This window comes from Podarcis liolepis (assembly GCF_965112155.1).
Source record: "Podarcis liolepis genome assembly, chromosome: 9".
NCBI classification, from domain to species: Eukaryota; Metazoa; Chordata; class Lepidosauria; order Squamata; family Lacertidae; genus Podarcis; species Podarcis liolepis.
The window spans coordinates 44,534,302-44,560,763 of record NC_139564.1 but is presented as its reverse complement, the minus strand read 5'-3'; the positions used below and the strand labels follow the sequence as shown (position 1 = coordinate 44,560,763).

Sequence of the window (26,462 nt, the reverse complement as noted above, 5' to 3'; positions counted from 1 at the left end):
ACACATAGGTAGCTTGCTTAAAATTGCTGCGATGTGAATTCTGAGAAAATATGATTATGCACAGAAACTATTAAGTTTAAAGAACATTGAAGAGTTTTGAATTGAATTGAATTTATTACGGTCCCAGACCGGACTCACATACCATACTAAACAAATCAAAAACACAATAAAAATTAAATTTAAATTAACAATCAATATAATGATAAACATTACAATTATGGCAGCAGTTAAAATATGGTTTAAGTCTTAATCTCTACAATATTATCTATAATTTGCTTCTAAGGCCTTAGTCTTTATAATAGCACAGCTTGTTCCCTAAGATTTATGACAACCACACAAAATTTGGCCACCTTTAAGGTGATCTCTGGATCGTCCTCTATCAGAAATGTTAAAGGTTTGGGCCCACTTGGAATTTTCTGTATAACGGGTGATAAAAACCGAGTGTATATCCCTGCAAAAATGGCATTGTATCAGGACGTGAGAAAGAGTTTCCACCTCTATCGCGCCGCCGGGGCAAACCCATTCCACATACGGTTTACCCGCATATCTGCCCTGCAACAAGGCAGACAGCAGTACGTTGAATCTAGCGAAGGTAAATGACCATCTATATTTACCTTAGGTATTTGTAATTTTGACAAATATGTCGCTGGGGTTAACCCTCCCCCATTATCTTTGATTGCTGGATGCTTATTCATCTCGCTCACATGATGCTGAAGCTCTAAATCCATCCCAGATTCGTTGGCGAATTGTTACTCAGGCTTTCTCATAGCTGACAGCTATTAGTGCCAGTAGCGAGAACCCCACACCTTTTAACTTTCTGTACAGTGTAGATTTCCATTTGGATTGATAGGAATCCAATAGGGTTAAGGGTGCCGACCCAACAGGGGGGGAAAATGAGTTTTAACCAATAATGGATCTTCAAGATCCATATCAGAGTGCTAACAGGGATTTGACCAAGCTCTAAGCGGACAGCTATATTAGACACGCAAGAGGGGATCCCTAGTAGAGAACGATAAAACTTGGTCTGGAATGTTTCTAAGGGATCAAAGTTTTGAAAGCTGTAGATCTGAGAGCCATATGTCATTGAAGATTTTTAAATCTATATGATCAGCTTTACAAGGAAGGCAATTTCTTGAGTTAAGCTGCTTGAAGAAATAGATTTGCAAGCGATGGCTTTCATTTTCTGGATATTGAATTGAACTTGATTTTGTTCTAGGGCTAGAATTTAAAATAATTATTCTGATAGCCTGTGTGTATGAATTTACATTGTAAAATGAAGGTGAACAGGTTGGCAAACTTTGGGTGCCCCTTTACTCTTTCTTTTCACTTTGGGATCAGCTTCTACCTTGAGAAGAAGAGAAGTGTTCCCTTATATTTCCACAGGGCCTGCACTCCTGTCAAGTAGGCAGAACCTCAGGCAAGTCAAGGTTTGGATAAGCAGGCTGACCTCTTACTCTCCCTGAGGAAATTGCCTCAGTGAATGGTAGAATGGTGAAGGGGGAGGAGAGGTAGAGGAAGAGAACACAGGAATGGTGAAACTCTAGAGAGCAGCCAGATATCACTGACACATGTGTAGCCAGGGTCTTTTCCACCTTTGCCCACATGGGCACTTAATGCAGCACAACTGCAGACTGGAGAGTCAGTGGTGTGTGTGTGTGTGTTGCCATAGTTCGTAGATTTTCTCACTTACCTAGGATACCTCTCCATCTGGGAGCTGGCCTTGAGGGCAAAAGAAATAGACTGGAGATGCTGCTAGGTGGGTTGTATTTGATGTTATTTTCTCTGGTTGTTACTACAGTTTAATTAATGAATCTGATTCAAGTGTTCTCTACCAAAATTAAACTGCTTTGATTATGATACCTTGTTATACGTGGACATTTTTCAAATTATTTCCAAGAATCTGGACAAGATTTTACTGTTTGTTAATCAGTGGAATTGTTATGCAACCAGAAGTTTATAAGCTCCCTTCTAATTTTAAAATGAAAGAACTAAATAGACATTGCCTTGGATCCGGAGTAGATTAGTTATGCTTTTATTCTGATTACAATCAATGGGATTTAAGTTAGTTTTAAGCATCAACTAATACAATTAATTTGTACCATTGATTTGAGTGAAACTAAAACATAAACACAGCCAATCAGAAGGTCAGCAGTTCGAATCCCCACGATGGGGTGAGCTCCCATTTTTCGGTCCCTGCTCTTGTCCACCTAGCAGTTTGAAAGCACATCAAAGTGCAAGTAGATAAATAGGTACCGCTCTGGAAGGAAGGCAAATGGTGTTTCCGTGCGCTGCTCTGACTCGCCAGAAACTGCTTAGTCATGCTGGCCACATGATCCAGAAGCTGTACGCCAGCTCCCTCTGCCAGTAAAGCGAGATAAGCGCCGCAACCTCAGAGTCATCCACAACTGGGCCTAATGGTCAGGGGTCCCATTACCTTTAAAACATAATTAGCTTGTTCTGAATCTAGTCTATTGGCTCTGTAAGAGATTCCACTTCTGTGGTTTCCATTGAAGTATATATTAAGATTAACAGAAGTTCATGGTAAACATTAACTCCCCACACATACAGGGTGTTAATGGTCTGTGAAAATTAATTTTTATTAATTTGTGTTGTCAGAATTTCAACATGTTCTTCAAGTACTGGAACTTAGAAGCTAAGAAGGAAGAGCTACTGAATCAGGATTAACTATGTCTATATATAGAATAATACAGTCATACCTCGGGTTACAGATGCTTCGGGTTGTGCGATTTCGGGTTGTGCACAGCGCTGAACCCGGAAGTACTGGAACAGGATACTTCTGGGTTTTGGCGCTTGCGCAGAAGTGCTAAATTGCAACCTGCGCATGCGCAGATGCGGCGCTGTGGGTTGCGAACATGCTTCCCACACGGATCACGTTCGCAACCCGAGCATCCACTGTATTTAATTTTGGAATGTTTCATACCATTACCTGTTTGGCCATCAACTGGGATAGTGGCTATGGTTATTCTGCCCTTAACTTAACATAGGCAATAGGTTCTGATCTTTCTTGATAGATTTCCAGGCATCTTGTTTTAGTGACTTGCATGGCAAAACCAGGTTTTTCAGCTAGTAGCCTAATTATTCTTCTACTTAAAACAAGGTTCATTCTGTTATGTAATGCAAAATATGTAATAAATTTACTGGTGGAACTATCAAAATTATTCTCCCAAGATAATAGGTTTGGATGTTTTAATATTATATTTGAGCAAAGTATGCAAAACTATCTTCCTCCTTTCCTCAACTGAAGTGTTATATCTGTTATGTCCGAACAGCAATTTAATTAAATTGCCATAAATTGTGCTGTTTAAATATATTTATATACAAAAACATTGAATGAATTTATAATAGAACTAGAGCAAGGTCTCATATGATATGCCAGGGAAGCAATTAGAAGAGAATATAACTAATTGCAAAGGTAGCAAACACTCTAACCAAATGCTTTAAGCATGTGTGTGTATATGTGAAATTAGTATACAAGTCTCACCATCTTCTGGATTTTGTATCTTGTAGGTGTGTTTCTCAGAGAAAAAAAGACTCTGAAAAGAGTTAGTTGACTGATATGGATGGGATCATTCCCGTCTAGTCATCTCCACTGATATCCCTTCCATTAAAAATATAAAATAGGGGAAGACCTCAGATTCATTGTGTAAATTCACGTAAACTATAGTTTAATTTGATAATAGATCAACAGGGCAATCGAAGCCCCCAACCTGCCATGCTGCAAGGGGCTTGGATGAGACAGATCCAGCTGTGCATAGATCTGTCACTGGCTAGGGGAGCACTCCTGCCCCAATGGCAGGCAGGTGGAACCCTAACCTGTAGTAGCCAGCAGAAACTAGTCCTTTTGGCTTTCTCAGTTCCATCAGGTTTCCATTGTTCCCAATATATATCTGCTCTCCTTTGACACCATGCACTCCGGTTTGCCTCCTTAGCTTGAAGACTTCTGTCCTTAGCTTATATATGGCCTATCTCTCCAAATGTGTTTGGAACATGCTGTACATTTTTCTCTATAGGAAATACAAATTGAATGTGAAAATACATTAAGTCCTTTCAGATTCTGTTCTGTTCAGTTTCATCTGATCCCACTCAAGTTTCTCAAATGACAAGATTCTCGAGTCTGATATTATTAAAGACTTGGCTCACTCTGAGCCCATACTGTCCAATTTGGTCTTATACCATTTTCATGATTTTTTTAATTCCCTTGTATATTAAGAAATGCTGCTGCTGCTGGTAGGGTCATCTTCAGATTCCCCCTCAGGGAGCTGTATATTATATGGAGATGTAGAAGAGAACCTTCCCTGTTGTATCTCACTAGTTATAGAACACATTTCCTCTCAGAAGCTTGGGAAGTGCCAACAGTAAATTCTTTAAGCCATGAAATTGTACCCATTTCATAAAAAATATTCATTCATTTTAAACAATACTTCAAAGAGATTTGAATGATTGTTTTGGAGGAATTATTGATAATGAATGCCCATAGTTACCTTCCTGCTTATTTTTTCAGTACTTCAGCAGGTTAGCCAAAGTAAGAATGTCTGATATGCTACTGTGTCGTTTCTTGATCCTCTTAAGCTGCCATGTGCAAATCAGAACATAATAGCAGAACTGTTCTTGTGGGCAGACTGTTTTTAAATACTTTGTTGTTCCTGTTTGAAATCAGGCCAGTGTATGAGGAAATGAAGAAATAATGCAACTACTAATGAAATACTAAGTCTCAGGGTTATGTGACCTTCCCTGACCTTTATTTTTTATTTTTTTAGGGATCCTGATTCTGTCTGCCATTCTGCAGCCAGTCTTTGAACTTAGTTGGCTTAAGCATGTGGGATGGAATGTGGGTTAAAGCCTCACACAATTACTTTGTGCGTGAACATTTCCCCTAAAATGTGTGATGTAGTTGTACAGTGGTACCTCGGGTTACAGACGCTTCAGGTTACAGACTCTGCTAACCCAGAAATAGTACTTCGGGTTAAGAACTTTGCTTCAGGATGAGAATAGAAATCACGTGGCGGTTGCGCGGTGGCAGCGGGATGCCCTATTAGCTAAAGTAGTACCTTAGGTTAGGAACAGTTTCAGGTTAGGAACGGACCTCCAGAATGAATTAAGTTCTTAACCCAAGGTACCACTGTACAGATTGTAGCTAGGTGTTTTTTTATAAATAAAAAAAACTGATTCGTACCTTCAGTCTTAAAATGCAGACCATCTCTTTCTCAAGGTAATCAAATTAGAATATGCTGAAAAATGGGTCATGTTATGATCCCCTGCTTTAAATTAAATAAAGAAACAAGGATGGGTTTCCCTGTCCTTGACCATTTCCAGTTATATGATAACAGTATTGCTTTTTGAATTGTAGTCCTCTCTTCCTTCCTTTCTTTTAAAGGCATGTCTTAGACAGATTGCACAGAAGTTGGAAATGAGGCTATTTAGAATGTCATCATTTTGCATTATAACCCTGCTCTCTGAAGAAGCCCAGCTGGTGCAGTTGAGCCCCTTCTTGGAATTTTTTAGTCTGATTCATTATTGTGATGTGTACTTGTGTACAGAAACATTTAATCATTCTTACGCTCCAAGCTCTATTGAATCTAGTGAAAGCTTTCTGTTTCTCTGCATAATTTGCGTTGCCAGTCTGCCAGCTTGGAAAAGTTTCAAGCTTGTTGCATTATCTATGTTTGTTTGCACAGGAAGTGATGCTGCACGTAGGCTTGAATTTACAGTAATTCTTTTGTAATGGGCTAATGAGCAGGACTACTTTATTCACAATGGTAACATTATATAGCTTTGATTAGTCCAATTACTGTGGAACTGTGCAATTGTGATGATTCTTACACTACCCTGCAAAGTACCCCCCTTCAAAAAGCAAAACAAAAAACCAACCCACGGGATTTGCTCTACTGTGCTTTAATTTTGCTTGACAAGAAAGCAGTTGGAAGAAGTAAAAGGCAAAAAGATCTGTGAATGTACTGGAGACTCTATATAGTTCAGCAGCTTATTTTATTTATTTATTTAAAAAACAATATCACAATTAATGTATGGGATTGCTAGTTCTAGCTATTCTTTAGGGAACAAAATACAGTTCTTGGATAAGTATAACTGGTTGTGTAGCCACAAAGGGGGACAGAGAGGGTAACTAGCTCTATTCTTTTATAGGCTTGCATGTGGATGATGGAAGTTAAGCATCAAAAGGAAAATAGGACCCCACGGGGGAATTATTTTGTGCTTTTTTCATTAATGATTTTCACTGATACTAATGGAAAATGGGCAGGATTGCATGAGAGAACTGAGATTGCCAACTTTTAGGTTGTGGGAGCTAGCAGGAACTGTTTGTAAGCTCTGTAAGGCTACACTGGTGGTGGCACATGGAAGTGCTTTCAACAGAGGACCACCATTGACTGAAGCAAATTTTGGCTGGCTGCTGTGGCTATCTTAACGTCTATCATTTCTCACCTTGAGCACCTACTTCAAGGGGCCAAGATAGGCTCAAGTGTGAAGTGTCAGTGAGTGTACTTTTAAAAAGTTGGGATTCAAATATGTGTTCATGCAGTGGTGGTAAACAATGGTATTTCAACACTTTAATTTATTTATTGAGACAAAGCTTCTACCCCACATGTTTTTCTACTATGAGACATAGAGTGGGGAACACCATGAAATAAGCAAAAGTATATTAATGAGGTTGCGTTGAGTTGGATCTGCTATTTTATACAGGGTGAGTCCTTTAAAAGAGGCCCCGTGGATACAGAGCACACATGTTCCACAGGGCCTCTTTTAAACGACTCATCCTGTACATATTAGTTGTGCACTTTAGCTTGCCTTTAATCTTGTTTTCACACTTGTTAGTAATGTGTTGTTCTTTTTTGTAAGTCACTTTGAGTTCACTTTACTGAACAAAAATAACACATAAATAATAGTAAACATAATGAAAAACAGTAATTAAAAAAATTGTTGCCAGAGCAGAGAATAGTGGTCAAGGAAATCTAGATTATTAGCAGCAAAATTGACCAAATATATCATTGGTTCAGCCTTCTACAATTCTCTTTGAAGAGCCCAAGTCTGCATGCATTGCTGAAAGGTGTATTGCAGTGGTTTTCAACCAGTGTGCCATGGCACCCTAGGGTGCATTGAATGATGGTTGGGGTACTGTGGACAACCCTGGCCTCTGTCCTCCTTTTCTTCCCTCCCTCCTCTGGTGCCCTCTTGCATCTCTACCTCCCAAAAGCTTGCACAGCTGTTTATTGCAGCAGCCCTGGCTACAAGCTACTCAGGTGAATGGTGACTCTGGGGCTGGCCAGGGGGTGCTTCCCAGGCCCCTGTGAGGCAGTGTGAGAAAGCACCTCTCTTTGGCACAAGGGGGGCAGATCAGAGACTAGGGGTGGCAGCTATGGCTGCCCAGAAGACTCCCAAGGAGAGGGCAATGGGGAGGAGGCTGAGGGAACACTCCACAAGGGAGGGTTCAAAAAGGGGTGAGGCACTTCCAGCTCTGCAGGCAAGGGGTGACATAACTGGGCTCCTAAGCCCCACAGGAGTGCCACAGAAAGAATGTAGTTGACCAAGGGACTTGTGGATCCAAAAAGGTTGAAAACCAATGCTCCAAGTCATCCCAAGTTGAAAACCTCTGTTGCATTGTGATGGTTATACAGATCTCCCAGTATCTAGTCCTGTTGAGAATCATACCTTGTGGATGCTGGAAGAGGCAGGTTACTCAATGGTCTAGATTAGAGAAGGAGAAGGCTAACAGTCAAGAAGTGTATGTCCACTTGAAGTTCAAGAAATGGTTTAAAGATTTTGCCCCTATCTGAGCTCATTTATACTTCCTGAGCTTGTCTCCCCCAAAGCCCTGTCCCATTGTTGAAGACTGCAGATCCTTAAAGGGGCAGCTCACTACTCTAGTTTGCTAGGCATGCAGTGAATGGTGTCATCACAGGTTTGGCATGTGAGGCCTGTGTTTGTATGTGCATGTGTGTGTGGTGGCTATGTCTGCTTGGTCTGCACTCATGGTTGGCGCGTGATCATCTGTCTTTGTGGTCCTTAAGTCATTCCTGCCATTTATTGTCTTAGAACGTGTTTAAAAGTAAATTCTCCATCCTTTGCTGGAACCGTTGATCTACCCAGGATTTTCTCAAAGGTGCTTTTGTCCCCCGCCCCTGCCCCCCAGGCCCAGCCAAGTCCCAACTTAACACTTCCATTGCTGTTGGAAATAAGTGGCTATTGCTGTGTCGGGAGGTGAATTCTCTCCCCATGTTACTTCATCAGAAGGCTGCATCCCGGAGAGGTGATATGATAGCAATTGTCAAATATCTAAAGGGCTGTCACATGGAAGATGGAGCAAGCTTGCTTTGTGCTGCCCCACAGGATACGACCCAAACCAATGTATTCAAATTGCAAAAAGGAGATTCCAACTAAAAGCTCTTTCTGATTGTAAGAGTTGTTTGACAATGGAACAAACTACCTTAGAAGGTGGTGGACTTCATTGAAGATTTTTAAACAGAGGTTGCGTAGCCATCTCTGAGGGATTATTTAGCAGTAATTCCTGCAATGCTGTAGGTTGGACTAGACAGCCCCAGCCCTTTGGGTCCCAACTCTACAATTCCATGGTCCTATGATATGATTATGACCAAGCTAGTAATCAATCAATGGCTGAGATATATGGGAAATGTTAGGATAATATATGATTCTTGATGTTAAGACAGACTATCTACATTTCAGTAAAATAAGTGACACCCTTATAGAACTGTTTGTGAATGAGTAATCAAAACTGGTACAATGAAGTAGCTATTTGCTTGTCTTGCTCTTTCATCCGAATTTCTTTGGCTGCACTTGGATATTAAGTTTTCCTGATTATAAAGCTAGCACGTTCATTTTCTACTGCATTACCTGTTGCATTACACAACTGTTCCCATGCTGTATATTGATGGCAAAGAACTGTATGCCAGAATACTGCCCCAATTTTTGTCATGTGATATTACAATACAAAACTTATTTCCCAGGTTAACAGGATTGCAAATGGATTTTTCTGAATGCAAATAACACAGAAATGAATGCTAAACTTCAGTTACAATTGAGTTTTCAGAAGTGGCTTCTACGTCATGTGAAAGATCACATGAAATGTGGAAATTATCAGCAAGTAACGGAACATCAGGAAATTGGCATAGAATGCTGCCTGAATTGGCATGAAATAAGAAAAGCTGTCCTTTTGTGACTGCTACTTGTTCATTTACCAGTGATCATGATCTTCTAACCATATGCAGTTTTTTTTTCATAATAAGTATTTCCTGCATTTGTGTGAAGCTTAGATTCTCCATCTCAGTGGTTTTTGGAGTTGTTGATATATCGACAGGGTAGGCTAACAAGAGAAGGAAATAGACAACATGGTTGAAAAAGGCCTTGAAAGCTCTTTGGTGCCCTCTATAGCTTGGAATTCTAAAAATTATCTGTTGTTAATGAGGTTCAGGTAAGATTGCCAGCTGGCCAGAAAAACAGAATGCCTGATATGCCCCCCTCCAACCCACCCACCCACCCACCATCCATCCATAAATAAATAAATTATAACCAACCAACCAGATGAAGCTTTGGAAATAAATATGATTACCTACTATTTGTTGTATAACAAACTGCTATTAAAGGGAGGGATACAAAGGCTAATTCAGGAGTTGGCAAGACATGGTTTAGTGTGATAAAACAAAGGCTTGTAAGACTTACTTGTCAATCTAAGAGTTACATTCAAGTATTCTTCATGAATTAAGGAAACTGTAATTGCCTTGGTCAATTCCTCCCCCCCACCCCCCGTTAAATGTGTTCAAACAGTTCCCTCCCCACTGTACTCTTATTTGTTTTGAAAACCTATTCATCTCAAAATGCACACTGAATAAATAATAATCTAGTGTCTCTCCTTCATCTCAGTCTTCTGTGGCTTTTACCAAGGAAAATAAAATTGTAGCTTTCAATAATTAACCTTTAAAATGTCCTTTTCAGTTTCCTAGTCCTTAAATTGTCTTTTGTGTTATAGAGGTTTTAACACACTCGATGATATTTTTCAATTACATTTTCAACACCACGTGTCATATCTCCCTCGTGCACTCTTGACTTTGTGTCTTCTTGACTTTGACTTCTTTCATGATCCCCCATCTGCTAAGAACAACTTTCTATTTTATGTTTGATTTATATTGTACAGTTTTATATGTTATGGCTCTGGAAAAAGACTTTCTTTTTATCAATGGCTCCATAGAGTCCACTATCTTGAAGTATTATAGAGTGGAATGCAGTTTCCTAATGGTTTAGTCCCATTAATACCAAGTACTATTGGTTTTGTGAGGATGTTATAAATTGCCCACCACTTGCAATTTTGAACTTCTTTATCTCCCAAGGTTGAATGTTCAACTTTCTTCAGGAGCTCTATGGCACCCTATCTAGCTGTCTGTGACACCTCTTTTAACCACCACTCCAAAAAAACCCCAGAGCATTTAGCATGTCAGGAATGTTTTGCAATTATATTTATGTGTGTGTAAAAACCATATGAATTAGAGGATTCCCTACCCATTCACTCCCACATGCCTGAAATTCTGAAGAAAAATGGCATAATGAAAATATACGTAGATTTATGAAGCTCCAAATAAAACTAGACCACCCATTTCTAAACATTGTTTGGTGAATCCTCCTAAGTTTCAAAAAGCACTGAGACTTTCCATCCAGGATATCTGTGTATAAATTGTACAGAAGCTCCCTGCTCTCTTTGACCTGTCCAATCTTAAATAGACAGAATGCAGTGGTGGGAAAGTACAGTGGTACCTCGTGTTACGTACCGTCCCCCTTCCAAATGCTTCGAGTTACGCGCTCCACCAACCTGGAAATAGATGCCCCTTGTTGCAAACTTTGTCCTGGTATGTGAGCGGGAGTAGAAGGAAGTTGTACTCCGGTGGTGTGGCAGCAGCAGGAGGCGCCTCATGTTACGAGCGGTTTCCGGTTACGAACAGACAGAATTAAGTTCGTAACCAGAGGTACCACTGTAGTGCATTAGGACACTGCAACATTTATTCTCTCCATATGTGGGACATATCACTGATACTCTGAGTGCAATTAAATGTTTTACAATTGTCCAGGGAGGCAGTGGGAGAAATTGCACCATCTAATGAGTTTAAATGAGGCCAGTGAAATGTTATTCAGACAGTTTGTATGCGCATACAATTGTCAACTTAAAAAAAAAGGTCTTTTCACAGGTTTTAAAAAACTTTTTATTGCTCACGATGCTACAGTACATGCTTTGTTTTCTTTCAGTATGAAGGAGGCTGGCTTAGGCCATAAACAATGGAGAGTTGGTCCCTTGTCATCAAAATGCAAGCAGTGTCCAGTGGTTTATACTAATCCTGTTTGTGGATCAGACGGCCATACTTATTCCTCTCAGGTATGAATAACGGATGGGGTTTGTCCACCATCATTATATGTTATATAACATTCTACTGTAAAATATTATGCTCTGTATATACAAGCTCTTCTAAATTCTATAAAACACACACAACCCATCCCCATTTCAAAAAATAAATGCCAAGAAATCACAGTATCATTTAATTCAATTAAACAGGTAAAATTGCCATTCAAAATAATGGGTTTTCAATCAAAGAAACCTGTATTAACAATTGGTATGGGAAATTATACTGATGATGCAGTACAACAGTGTCACTGGGAAAGATAAAAAAAACAAATGGTACAAAATGGTTGGAAATGGTACAAGAAACAAGGTGCATATATGGTAATATGGTGGTCATGTCATTTTGTACCACAGTTTTGTGGTATGATTACATATCAGACTATATATACTAGGACAGCTTTAGTTCTTTCAATAAATTAGAAGGAAGAAATGAGATAGTGACAACTAAGGAACTAATAATATTTATGTTAATGGTTGCTTGTACGAAAATAACAAAAAATGCAAATTGCAAAACTTTTGGATTTTAAGATAATCAAAAAATATGCCTAGATGAAAGAAGAAATGTCAAGATTAAGCCTAATAAGATTAAACAGTTTCTAGCTAGATTAGCAAACATTTCCAATTAGTGGCCCAAACAAGTTTTGTAGGGTTTATTAATGCAACCTTTAACTGCCTTTACCCAAGAATATAGATTGCTTGCATGGATACAGGAATCAACACTATAGTCATACCTCGGGTTACAGACGCTTCAGGTTGCGCGTTTCCGGGTTGCACACCGTGCCAAACCTGGAAGTACTGGAACGGGTTACTTCCGGCTTTCGGCACTTGTGCATGTGCAGAAGCACTAAATCACACTTTGTGCATGCGCAGAAGCACCAAATCGCGACCCGCGCATGCGCACACATGGTGCTCTGGGTTGCGAACGTTGCAGGTTGTGAACGTGCCTCCCGCACGGATCACGTTCGCAACCCAAGCATCCACTCTACATGCAAGCACTCTACATGCAAGCAGGGCAGGACAGGACAACATGGTCATATCGCTTCTAATTATGTTCAGTAATATAACGGAAGGGAACATGTGGAAATTATGGTTATTCTGGGAACTGCATGGAGGACCACAAATCTTATCTGGGAGCTTCTAGCTCATCACCTTACAAAGACAGCTTGAAAGCAGAAGCAAGGCAGATAACAGCAAATTCTTAACCTAAACCCCTCATCATTTCCTGCAGTAATTAACTTGCACGTTAAAGTTCACACCCAAGCTTCCGGTTTGTTTGCCTATCCTGGTAAAGATGTATGCCTTCAAATATCCATTTAAACCTCATAATCTTGGTTTATAAACCCAAGGTTATTTTGAAGGGTTGCCAATTTTGAAACTGACATTAAGGACAAATATTTTTGTTCACCCCAGGCAAAGCTTATTTTTATTATATTGTAAAGCTTCAGTAAGAGTTTGGCATTGTTGTATGATATACTGTAGTTACTCTCCTTCACTTGCTACAGTATGTGTTTATCAGCAACTTCTGCAAATTGTGCAATACTTTGAATACATGTCACTAAACTGTATCGGTCTTGTAAAAATAATTTCTGCAGCACTATAGAGGTTGCTATGGGATTTCCATGTCATGCTTTCAGACTCACTAAATCCATGGCATTTGGTCAGAATATTATAGGATTTATAACAAATGAATTGTAAGAATGATAGTTCCAAAAATCTGAGCAAATAATAGAGATTGTTACCTATGAGGCATTATGATGAAAAAAAGCTTTGAATAGCAAATGCTGAAGTTAGGATTCTTGGGATATTGTCTATTAACAAACAAATATTTGTCAACACAAACATCCTCCATTGCAGATCATGCTCAAATCTTTAAATTATCTAGTATTCGTTCCTAATCCCTCTTTCATTCTGCATTCACACTACACAGTATTCTCAGCATCCAACGATAATGTTTTTTGTCTGGAATTTTTTAGGGTAAACTTTCCCTAATTCATGTTTACATGGGCACCTGCAAGAATGTTTCAGGGTGTGGGAAAGGTAGAACAATTAAAGTGCGGAACAAGGTCATTTCTCATCAGAAATGAGAAGAATTGTACCTATACATTTTGTCTTGTATTTGAAAGCCAACAAATGCTGGAAAATAACTCTTTGTAAAAAATGAAAGATGGGAACCTGGGGAATATGGTTCATTGGGAGGGGAGGTAGTAGCCCCCTTTCATATTTGTTTGATTTTCTCTAGTTTTGTTTACTGCATGTATGCTGTTTTAATTTTATACAGTTTATAAACAAATATCTGAACATTTCTTCAGTAGTCCAAATTAGTTTAATGGAAAAACTTGATTAGATTAAAAGAAAAGAAAAGTACATTTGAGTGCAATCCCTTAAATTATCAAGGAACTACACAAACTGATAAGTCTGTGATGATCTCTCAGAGAATTGTGTCCTAGCAATCATGAATGTTTAGGTTCTTTATGCAAACATCCTCCACAATGATGGACTATAAGACATTGGGGAAATGATCTCTGATGGTGCTATGGTGCACCCAACTCTGCCACTTTGTATTCACCTGCAATTGCTTCAACTTTGGGGAGAGCATGTTACTTCAGTGCACTGAATCCACAATAGGTCAACAATTTTTTATCATTCTTTATTAAATTTATATACCACCCTTTACCCAAATATCATTAGGGTGCTTCTTCACAAGATAAAAATACAGAACATAGAACTATGTTTTTTCAGCATGTATTCAGAAAAGCACCTTTGCCTGAGATACATGAATCATGCATTTATCATCAGGACTCAAGGACAAGAGGAACTTGAGAAGTTCCACCAGGACTTGAACAACCTTCACCCCTCCATAACCACTCCACAAAGCAGGCGAAATATCTTAACTCTATTGTGCAACTACATCATGGGCTAAAAGCACTACCTACTAACTGCTTCAAAAATCTACATGTTTCAAGCATCTACCCAGAACTCACCAAAAATCCATTCTCTTCAGCCAAGTCCTACAATACAGTTCCATCTTTCTTGGATTTCCAAAGACATACACCACAAGGGTTTAATTCAGGAATTTTAAAAACTACAATACCCACTCGTTGAAATGAAAAAGCAGATCAACAAGGCCAGGCTGGTGCCCATGAATAATCAATTAAAGCGATCTACATCCCTCTCGGAAGCCTAACTCACAAACAGCCGCCTAGCTAAAAACAACTACTTACCTGTGACAGCAGGCTACATAACAGTAACACAAAGACCACAGGAGACCCATATGCCAGCTCTGGATCTATACTGCTGTTATAAATGTTAAATGGAGAAAATATAATTTAGTGCAAAGGAAACTGCTGTTTTTTAATTGGTAGCTGCTTGTCTGGTAAGTGGCACAAAGGTGGATGTTGGGAAAACAAGTATCAACAGAACAATGGAAACAGAAAATTTAAGATGTTGTGCTAGGAAAAAAAATACTGCAGATATGGAAAGCTAGAGATAAATATTTTGAGAATATACATTATGCCTTTATAAACTTTGTCAATGGGGAGACCAGAGCTGGATGTCTGTGGAGACTCCTGGATATCTATGCAGAAATCTATTTCAGAGATCAGACTTGATTAGTTATATTAGTTTGTTTTTGTTTGTTTCTGTAATTTATTTATATTTAAACTGTCAGAAACATTTTTTCAAAGAAGAAAACTGTCTCAATATCTACTCAAACAACACCATTTCTGGATCTAATAATGTCATTCAAGGGTTCATTCATTGTCTATTATGACATATGTTGTCTTCTCCAAACAATGGTATTCTCTATTCAACATAACTCAGTCACGACACAAAGGAATAAATTGTCACACATCTGATGTCAGAGAGGACAATATTAAGAAATTAGCAGAACATTTAATCTCACCCCCAGTACACTCTGTCACTGATCCTAAGGCGCTTTTACAGTACAATGAAGAAGAGTGTTTAAAGGGAAATTCCCACACGAAACTGTTGAAAAGCCTTTTAACATATGTAGCCTGTACAGGTACTAATTTGCTAATCTATTATCAGGATGTTTCACATCAAGAATAATATTCTACACGTCTGATGAAGTGAAGAATTAGAGCACAAAAGCTTATGCCACAATACATTTCTTGATTAGTAAGGTGCCACAAAATGTTGTTCTTAGTGTGCTGTGAACAATAAAATTATGCGCTAGGAAATATTAGAAAAGGGACTGAAATCAATTATGTCAGGATGCAATGTTCATGCCCAAATCTATGCTGATAAGGGAGGACCATGGCCTTCATCATCACATTGTGGGATTATCAGATGTACCTGGTTACTCGCTGTGGGAAGCAGTTTGCTGTGCTAGAGGGACCTCTGATCTGATCCTTTCCACTTCTAATGTTCACAGAGGGACCTTGGCAATATGCCACCTGGTGCAAAGCTATGGATGCCCCCCCCCCGGCCCTCACAGCGGCTTTGGGAAGGAGGCGCAGGGCTCTGGGGGAGTCCTATAGCTCTTCTGCCTCTTAACCAAACCCTGGTAAGTACTTGCCCACCTTTGGGAAGGTAGAAGAAGGACTCTAGGTCCCTGTTAGAGTCCTCACGCCTCCTTCCTGAAACTAGGCAAGCTCTTCCCAGGCTTTGAGAAGGCGCCCACCTCGGCTCTTTGCCCAGTGCGACCGCACTGCTCACACTTTCCTAAATCTACGTCTGGTTGATGCTTCTTTGTCATGTTGGAACACAGAAGGTATTAAAGCTTGAAGTATGTGAATCCCATTACATGTAGGATTTCTGCTTACAATGTGTGAGAATATTGAGGATTATTTAGTAAATAAATACAGATTAGTTCGTGCCTGCAACAACATATGCCAGTCATGCTTTTTAAAAAAAAAAAATATGGGGGCAACCCATCCTTCTGTTTTCAAAACGTGCAGAATTAAATTTATTGTCACCATGGTGAATGTGATGACAAAAAACCTAGGGCTTGCAAATCAGAAAGTCAGCTGTTTGAATCCCCGTGACAGGGTGAGCTCCCGTTGCTTGGTCCCAGCTCCTGCCAACCGAGCAGTTCGAAAGCTTGTCAAAGTGCAAGTAGATAAATAGGTACTGCTCTGCCGGGAAGGTAAATGATGTTTCTGTGCGCTGCTCTGGTTCGTCATGCTGGCCACATAACCCGGAAGCTGTATGCCGGCTCCATAAAGCGAGATAAGAGCCACAACCCCAGAGTCATTCGCGACTGGACCTAACAGTCAGGGATCCCTTTACCCTTTACCTAACCCAATAGAAGTATTCATTTCTAATCATATCACACACAGGTGTCATATGAATGCTAAAAATGTATGGGAAATGCTGCATCTTCTGCAGGCGATATTAAGCATGAAGCCTTGCTTAACAAATATTCGTAAATCAGAGATAATTGTGAAATTGGTCCAATCAGCAATTCTGCATCATCAACCTGTTTTGTTAGGTAATACATACCCAGTCAGTCATCTATCATGCTTTTGTCACACCCCAAAGTTAGGACTTATGAAACCTAAATGTGTGTGTGTGTGTGTGTGTGTGTGTGTGTGTGTGTAAGGGAATGAATTACCCATTCTGAAGCCTACATATGTCTCCACTGGTTTTAATGGGAATTCTTCAAATGGCCACTGAAACTTTGTAGTTTAGAGAGTTTGAGTCTATGGGAAGTGGTAGATTTTGAGTCTACCTCTACCCATAGCATATTTGTTTTAGTGGCTGTATAATCCATTGGCAAAGGGCTAAACCAATTTTTTGTGCACGTTTTCAATGGCTGCAGTCCTATGCATATTTTCTTGGGGAAAAGTCCAATTAAACTTTTAAGCTTTCTTCCAAGAAGACATGAAAGATATTTCACTGTAATTGCGTCTATACCATTTGTGAGTGGATTAATCATGTCAGTGTTTAATAAAATAACTCTAGAGTGAAATATTGCAGTGTGAAAAGTAAATGGGGACATACATAACTCTATTTACATACATACATGAGTACATACATGACTCTATTTTAGTTTTTAACCCAAGTAAAACAATTTGCTAACCTTTTCTTTTTCAAAGCAGCAAAAAGTAGTGTGTCTGATTATGTGTGTTGTTTTGCATTTTCCTCACAATTAAATACTAATGAGCATGCCCTTTATGTGATATTTTAGTTCACTTATAACTTTATAAATATTTCAACCTTGGATAATTGAGTAAATTGAACTTGATGAATTAGCAATGCAATCAGTGGATGTTGTTTAAGAAAAGAGAATGCATCAAAAAGTCAAATTACAATGCATCTCTTATGGTACCAGAAGACATTTCAAACAAATTATTTATTTAAAAAAAACATGTAGAGTGAGGAGGAAGAAAGTAACATAAATTTTATCACTATATTCCATAAGATAAATTCAACAACCTGAATCGACTGCAATATAGAGAGCAGATGGAAAAAAAATTGCTATACATTTCCCCCTAAATCTAAAATAATCTTTAAAAAACCCTTTAAAAATAAAAAAATTAACATTTCCAAGCAGATTTCTCATTCCTCTACTCTCCATGTAGTACTGCATGCTCACTAAAATATTTTCTGGATCATCTCCTGTCAAGGATGATTGGTGGGTGCTAGAAGAGATAAGAGTCCGGGCTTCCAGCCAGATTTACAGGTTTTATTAGGTCCATTCTCCTATTTACACACAGAGCTCTCAGCGCACGTCCGGCTCTTTCGGTATCAGTTGCAGAGACTGCCAGTTCCTTTCGTTTTCTCCAGCATAACCACTTCCGGAGCCCTCCCCTTTTCCTTCCTCTGTTACGTGAAGAGCTAAGCCCCGGAAATTGCTCCCTCCTCCCTGATTCATTGCTTCCTGACAACCCTTCATCATCCTCTCCCTCTGATGAGGTGCAACTACTTATGATCGGAGGCTTATCTCTGTATTTCCCCATCGTTTCCCCCTTCTCTGCCCCCAGTTCCCTGACATCTCCCAACAATTTAAAGCAGATTTGGGGGAATATATAGGGGATTGCAAAGGAAAGGAGGAGAAGCCTTGTTGCACAAATCTGTTCTGCTCACAAACATTCACAATTAGATATTATCCAATATACTTAACATATACAATATGCTTTTAACTGTTAACATTAGCCTGGAAATGAAAGAGTTGTCAAATGCATCACAGTTTAGAACACAGTAATGCCGAATGACAGGATAAGAATGCTTTCTGACCACCTTGCTTCCTCAACTTTCCCCTTTCTTGTAGCTAAGAAAGTAAGCTGTGAACTAACAGTTTCAGATTTAATTCTTAGCTCTGCCATGAACCTATTCAGTGACCTTAGGCAAACTACACCTTCTGAGCCCCCAACCCCATCTGCAGTATAGGCTATTGCTGATTTGCCTTACAGGGTTATTGTAGGAATAATTGATATTACGCATGTGTGGCACTTGTGGGTGCTGGAAAGAACTATTTAAATGCATACTATGGGGTCATAGTAGAAAACAATCAAGTCAGCTGAAGAGTGGCAAGAAATATGCCAAAGCAAATACAAACAGGGTTCATACGCACGGTCCAGTGTGGCATCAGCCATTCTTTGTTTTGTAAAAAAATTAGTTACTAAGGCTGCGGAGTCCTCTTTAGTCAAAGGCACATATTTTTAAGCACCAAGATGGGGAATCTGTGGTCTTCCAGATATTGCTAGACTCCCAAATCTCATCAGCCCCAGTCAACGTTGCCCAATAGGGATGATGAGAGTTGAGGTTCAGCAACATGGAGGGTCATAGGTTCTGCACACCTGCTTTTGTAAAGATGTCCTATTTTTCTACATCATGGCTTTTAATTAATTACAGCACTTATCAACGCTATCCATTCAGAGTGTGATCCTACAACATTTTAGGATGGGTGGCTTTTGTAGTCCTTTGTAATCACAAATAGAAAGTGACAAAACGGGTAACCCTAATCTCTTTCAAAATACTCAATGGACTAGAATTTACAAAAAATGTAAATGATGCTTACACTGAAGATTGTCATTCTCTCTCTATTGCAGTGCAAACTAGAATATCAAGCCTGCGTCTTAGGAAAACAGATCTCAGTGAAATGCGAAGGACATTGCCCTTGCCCTTCAGATAAATCCACAAGTGAAGGCAGAAATAATAGAAGGGGTAAGTACTGGCACTTATATTAGGTCTGTCAATGATGATTTCTTCACTTATACCCATGCATGTGGAAAAGCATTGTGACTCTTTGTTTTAAGGTAGTTTACAAAAAATACATGATAGTACACCTCTGTTTCTTTAATGATTTTGCATACCTTTCTGCTAACACTGGGTTTGGCATAAAACTGGACATGTTTATAAAGACCAAACCCTGACCACTCCAGGGGTTTTGTATTCAGATTTGATATAGGAGATCTGTGATTGAGGCTTCTGATGATGTTTGTTCTACTAATTAGCCATACTTTGAGGATTGGGGAAATAGTGCTCTGGGAGACAGTATGTGTGGCACTTGTGGGTGCTGGAAATTCTCTGCACAATTACTTACATGAACTGTAGAGCTGAGCTTCATTGTCAACTGGCTCTAAAATAGAGCTTTTTAAAGAATTTCAGCACACTTTGATATTCCTTCAGATGTCAAGGAAATAAACAACTATCTGACTTTTAAAAGACATCTGAAGACAGCCCTATTTACGGAAGTTTTTAATATTTGATGTTTTAATGTTTGATGTTTTTAATATTCTGTTGGGAGCTGCCCAGAGATTATTATTATTCCTTTAAAAATTGCAATTGAAACAAAAGACTTCTATCGTGCGCTTAGTGACTGGGGTTTGGACATTTCACTTATCCATCAGCCTCCATGGTAATCACCCATACAATATGAATTCTTCTTCTTCTTCTTCGGCCTGCACCATAGCCATTTTGGAGGGTACAGTTTAACAATATTTTGTAGTAACTCAATTTGTGCTTGTATATTCAGGCTATCCCAGCGGGGGTTCAGGGCATGCAATAGATAACTAGCTGCACTCTATATACAGTTGTACCTTGGAAGTTGAACAAAATCCATTCTGGAAGTTTGTTTGACTTCCAAAACCTTTGGAAACCAAAGTGTGGCTTCTGATTGGCTGTAGGAAGCTCCTGCAGCCAATCAGAAGCCACGCCGGATGTTTGGCTTCTGTAAATCATTCAAAAACCAGAACACTCCCTTCCAGTTTTCGATCATTTGGGAGCTGAAATGTACAAGTTCCAAGGTGCTCTGCAACCAAGGTACAACTGTACCACCATTTTGGGTTTTGCTCTAATTTGTAGATCATTCCATGTACATCCTGCAAGTGTGAATATTCCGGAACATAGAATTCTTGCTAGGAAAGTATGGGTAGCATTGAAGGCTAGAAAGTTGGGGATATGCAGTGATGAGTATAGGGACTGATGTCATCTGTTCTGTAAGTGCCTATTTCTATGTGGCAGAGTAGGCTGTACTTCCTCACTGGAAAAGGAACATTTTTATTATACTCAAAATGACTAGAAGAAATAATTGTTGGCTTTCAAGCTCAGACAAAATTTGTCGACCTCTGGCTGAAACCTATGTTGAGTAGGTCAGCAGTGCAGTCTGAAAAATACAAACCAATGTACATGCTGGAGCTTGTAATGTCTGTCCCCCAGTTTGTAGTTTAATTTTATTATCCAAAGTGGTATCTTAATCACCATCTTAACCATTTATGTGTACGACACTGACTGTATTCATTGAAGATTTTACTTCCTATTTTGTCTAATTTATGTTGTTAACACTCATATTTATGCAGATATATTTGTTCCTTAAATTGCATGGAAATTCCTTCTTTTATATTTACAATGTAAAAGAAACATACCTGGGCTATTGTGTAATAGTTAGGACTGTGACACACAAACACACCCCTCTGATCCAGCTTACCCAGGCATTGCCCGACCCGGATCCAATCCTGGATCAAATCTGGGATAGGGCCAATGTTTCATTAAGAGTTTTTAGAACCTGGCAGGCACCATCACCTTCAGCTTGTGCATGTTTAGTGTACTGAAATTCTCTTCATCTTCTAGGCTTTGGTTTATTGAAGTGGGGTGGGGGTGGAGAATGCATGCTCCTTATTGGTTGAAAAGATGTTTTGCTGTATAGCTGGTAGTCACTGTTTTTTTCCTAATATCCTAATATTTTCCTAATTTCCTAAGTACAGAAATTGTAATGTTGCTTTATAAGGAGCGAGGGAGCAATTATATTTATGTTGCAATTCCATATAAGTTGTGGTTTTCTAGATTGACAGTTCCTTTTTAAAACAAAAAGCTTTTAAATGAAGCATTCTGCTACTATATACCTAAAACAGAAAACCAATGTTCAAGCAAAGGCAGAATTTCTGTTCATTGATTGCAGTATTTGTTGCTCACTTCACAGTAGTTTTTAAACAGTTTTGCAAAGGGATCGGAACTGTAAGATGCATGTTTAGCAATGCGTTTGCTTTGCTAAGATGTTATATCCTTTTTCTAAACTGCTGCTTTTTCTAGTTTCTTTCTTTTTCAGAATATCTGAGAGAAAAAGAAACGTGAAGGATGATGCAAACCTTGTCTCTGCTGGCTGTTCAGCTTTGCTCAATAAATGTGACAGCTCTAATTATAGTAGAATTACTTCTGAAAATGTGTCCAACCTGTTCCACAGCCTTATGCCACATTAACCTTTACAATTAACTGCAGTCTTCTTGTCATTTGTAAAGAAATGGTTAGAGATAAATAGCTGATAATTTGCTAAAAAGAAAGAGAATTAAAAAAAACTTTATCCTGAAATGAGCTGCATTCCTCCCTGTTTATTTTCTCACAAATAAACAGTCTTGTCAGGGCAGCTACCATATTCTTCGCTCTATAAGACGCACCCGACCATAAGACACACCTAGTTTTAGAGGAGGAGAACAAGAGAGAAAAAATTCTCTCCCTCTCTGCACAGCGCCTCTCCAGCAAAGCGGGAGGAGCAATGGAAGGGGCTCAGTTTCTCCTCCCGCTTCGCTGAAGGAGCTCTGTGCAGCTCTCCCTCTCTGTGAAGCGGGAGGAGAAACTGGGCCCCTTCTATTTCTCCTCCCGCTTCGCTGAAGGGGCGCTGCGCATAGAGGGAAAGCTGCGTAGCGCCTCTCCAGTGAAGCGAAGTCAGAACAGCAAGAGGGATGGCTGCGCAGTAAAGCAGTGATACCTCTTCTGTTCTGGCTTCTGGGATAGCTGTGCCAACCCTCTTCAGGGCAGGCGGAGCGTTCCTCCCTTTGCCCTGAAAAGGCTTCACGCGGCTATCCCTGAAGCCAGGAGAGCAAGAGGGACCAGGAGAGCAAGAGGGATCAGTGCGCACTGATCCCTTTTGCCTCTCCTGGCTTCAGCGATAGCTACGCAGCCTGCATTCGCTCCATAAGATGCACACACATCTCCCCTTACTTTTTAGGAGGGGGAAAGTGCATCTTATAGAGCGAAAAATACGGTATATGGTTATATGAAGTTAAAACATTTGATGTTGGCTCTTACAAATTTAGAATATAATTACATGGATAGGGACTTCTAAGCCTGTTGTCATGTACTGTGGGACAGGGGCTTCCCATATTTTGGGGCTAAACCCTTTAAAAGGTGCAGCTCAGAAGCTGAATCCTAGGGATGATAAATATGTAGAAACATGTTTCCAGCTCTACCCTAGCAGGGCAATCTTAAGAAACTAATAAACCATCCAACCAGAAACCTAGATTGCACCACATGTTGACAGGAGGAGTTAAAAAACACATACACCTAAAAGTCTAAAATACAGTTCCACATAGTACAGAACTAGCTAGAGGAAAAGTCAGTTTAAAATCTAAACGTGTTGCTTAGCTTTCAGCAGAAGTTCAGTGTAGGAATCAGTTTCAGATTATGGACCAATTGGCAGGTAAAAATGTTAGAATACATACAACTGGCAAAAATGACAGGGAAGGTCAGAGGATATTTGATGCAGAAGGTGGATTAAGAATGGACAATATTTTAAAAGTATTTGAAAAATCATTGTGATAACAAAAATCTCCTGGCAGATCTTGAATGATTTTTGTAAAATACTGGTGATAGAACATCTTGAAAAGAATTGGGAAAGCAATAATAATAACAGGGCACAGTGGGTAAAATAATGAAATAAGAAATAGTACAATGAGAGTAATCGGAAGTCTATTTTATTTATTCCATCTTTTCTCTTTTACTCTGTGCTTTTTTTCTTCTTTTTCTGTAAGGTATGTGTATGTGTACCGTATTTTACGCCCTATAGGACGCAATTTTTCCCCTCCAAAAATGAAGGGTGCGTCCTATGGGCCAATGCAGGCTTTCGCTGAAGCTTGGAGAGCGAGGGTTCGGTGCGCACCGACCCCTCTCGTTCTCCAGGCTTCAGGAAGACATCCGCAGCCTAGGCAGCCCTACGGGAGTTCCCGCAGGGCTGTCTAGGCTGTGTATAGCAGCTTGCTTCCCGGAGCGCCGGGCGCGCTGAAAGCAGAGCGCCAGGCGCTTCAGGAACACATCCACAGCGTGCCGCCCGGCGCAAGGAGCGCCCTGAAACAGAGCGCCCCTCGCGCCGGGCAGACATCTGCAGCGTGGGGAGCCCTGCAGGAGTTCCCCGCAGGGCTCCCCACGCTGCGGATAGCAGCCTGCCACCCAGCGCGAGGGGCGTCCTGAAGCAGAGTGCCCCTCGCGCTGGGCAGACATCGGCCACCCCCACAATCTCGGGGGACAGCAGGGAGGCGCAGCGCCGCCATCCCACTGTTCCTCGACCTGGTTCGGTTTCCCCGACCTGGGTTTTTTGGGGGGAAATAAAGGAAAAAAAATTTTCCTTTATTTCCCCCCCAAAAAACTAGGTGCGTCCTATGGGATGGAGCGTCCTATGGGACGAAAAATACGGTATATAGTTTGTATATATTGTATTATTGTGTATGGTTGTGTAGGTCGATGCTGATTGTTCAATAAAGTTCTATTTTTTAAAAAGATTAAAGACTGATGTGTCAGTCCAAGTTTAAAAGGTGAATTTCTGGTTCGATCAAACCAGTAAAAAACAACAACAACAGCAACAACAAAACTAGGTCAGTGTGAAACTTCCACAGAGAGAGCCAGACCTTTGCAATCCTAGTGCACCTATCGGCATCATTTATGTGGCGTTAATACTATATAGACAAATGAATTCTGACATTTAATTCAAATTGGGCCCTTACAAGTCTCATTGTAAACTATTAGTTCAGGAATGTTGCAATGTGTAGCAGATTTGAAATTATGATTATCTATCTAATACACAATGCAGCTGTGAAGCATACCTTTTCTTTAGCATCCAACAAGGGTGAGGAACTCTTCTTCCCTTTCTGGGGTTGCATTCCCACAGCATTAATCCCACTCTCTCCCCCCACTCCTGCACTTTTTGCTCCATGTCACCACATGAAATTAAGCAGAGCGCTGCAGGTTCCCCCCACCCCTTGCCTACAAACTTTTGTTCAATCTCAATTTATGTTCAGTTGTGTCCCATTGTATTGTCTGGGAGTCTTCTTGCATTGGTGAGAATAAATGCATTACATTTAATTATGATTTATTGTTATTAGTAATTATTATTAATACTAGCAGAATATAAAATACATATAATATTAACAATATTATAGATATTACAGAACAATAGATATTGTGTTTGTGTCAATTTTTGGTACATAAAGTAATTTGTATTCCGTAATACAATTCATTACATTTTCCTGTTTTCAAGTAGTCTGCAGGTTTTTATTTTTATATTGTACTTAATTTTTAATATCGGGGACAAAAGGTGTTTGGCACTGTGACTTTGTACTGATGCAAACTGCACATGAGCTTTTGTTCAGGACTAGTGGCTTTTAATGTATTCATTCCATTACTCTATTTTTAAATTATAGCTTTTCACAGCATCCCACTTCTATGTTTTATGATCTTGATAATCAGATTCTGGACTATAGTAGTAATTAACAATTTCTTATTTCTTAGTAGCTTAACTACCTTGTATCTCATTTTCTGCATGATAATTCTGTAATGGAGAGTGCTATTGTTTTAATTAGCACTTTTATTGGCTTTGTGATTCTTACATCAAACATATAATTTTATTAAGATACTGGGACAATCATTTTAGCAATACCTATTTTTAAAATATAAATCATTATTGTTTTAAATAGAAGAAATGTAATATGATATATAAAATTAAATTGATTATGCAATAATAGTTTTATTATTACAGTACATCTGTATACAAATGTTGTTTCCCATTCGTGCCCAAGATTGCTATACATTGAAAGCTGTAATGGCGTCATGTTTTCTTTTTTCTTATTCCGTATGATCCATGAATTTTTATGATCCTCTTATGAGAGTCAGTGTGGTATAGTGGTTAAGAGCAATAGACACGTAATCTGGGGAACCGGGTTCGTGTCTTCGCTCCTCCACATGCAGCTGCTGGGTGACCTTGGGCTACTCATACTTTGAAGTCTCTCAGCCCCACTCACCTCACAGAGTGTTTGTTGTGGGGGAGGAAGGGGAAGGAGAATGTTAACCGCTTTGAGACTCCCTAGGGTAGTGATAAAGCGGGATATCAAATCCAAACTCTTCTTCTTCTTCTCTTTTAACACTATCTTGTTTGTTTCCACCACCACATGCTGTGGTCGTGATCCCATTGTTTTACTATGTCCTATGTGAAGAAGTATTTTCTTTTGTATGTATGTCCTGAGTTTTTCAGCATTTTGCTTACGTAGATGACCCTGAGTTCTAAGATTATGAGAAAGGAACAACAACAAAAGTCTATTCATTTTTTCTATAAATAACCACACATAATTATATAAACCTCTGTCACGGTACCTTCTTGCATGTCTTTTTTTCTCTGTAAACTCAAATGCCCCAAACAATGTAGCCTTTGCTCACAAAGAAATTGTTCCAATGATAGACTTAGCTAGCTCTAATTGTCCCATGATAGACTTAGCTAGCTCTGTAAAAAATTTTGAGGTGCAGTATTTCATATAACTGGAATCTTAAATAAATTATAGAATATTAAAACTGTTTGCTTTCACTGCAA

General features: G+C 39.5%; 1 protein-coding gene across 2 annotated transcripts in view; it reads left to right on the top strand.

Annotated features, from left to right (window-relative positions):
• The window catches only part of SPOCK3 (SPARC (osteonectin), cwcv and kazal like domains proteoglycan 3), a 112,423-nt gene that overhangs the window by 57,116 nt on the left and 28,845 nt on the right, over positions 1-26,462 (top strand). For both annotated transcript variants that reach the window (XM_083520318.1, XM_083520319.1), the window contains 2 exons: positions 11,281-11,407; positions 19,447-19,561. In XM_083520318.1, the coding sequence (XP_083376444.1) occupies positions 11,281-11,407; positions 19,447-19,561 (242 nt within the window). The remainder of the gene's footprint in view (positions 1-11,280; positions 11,408-19,446; positions 19,562-26,462) is intronic.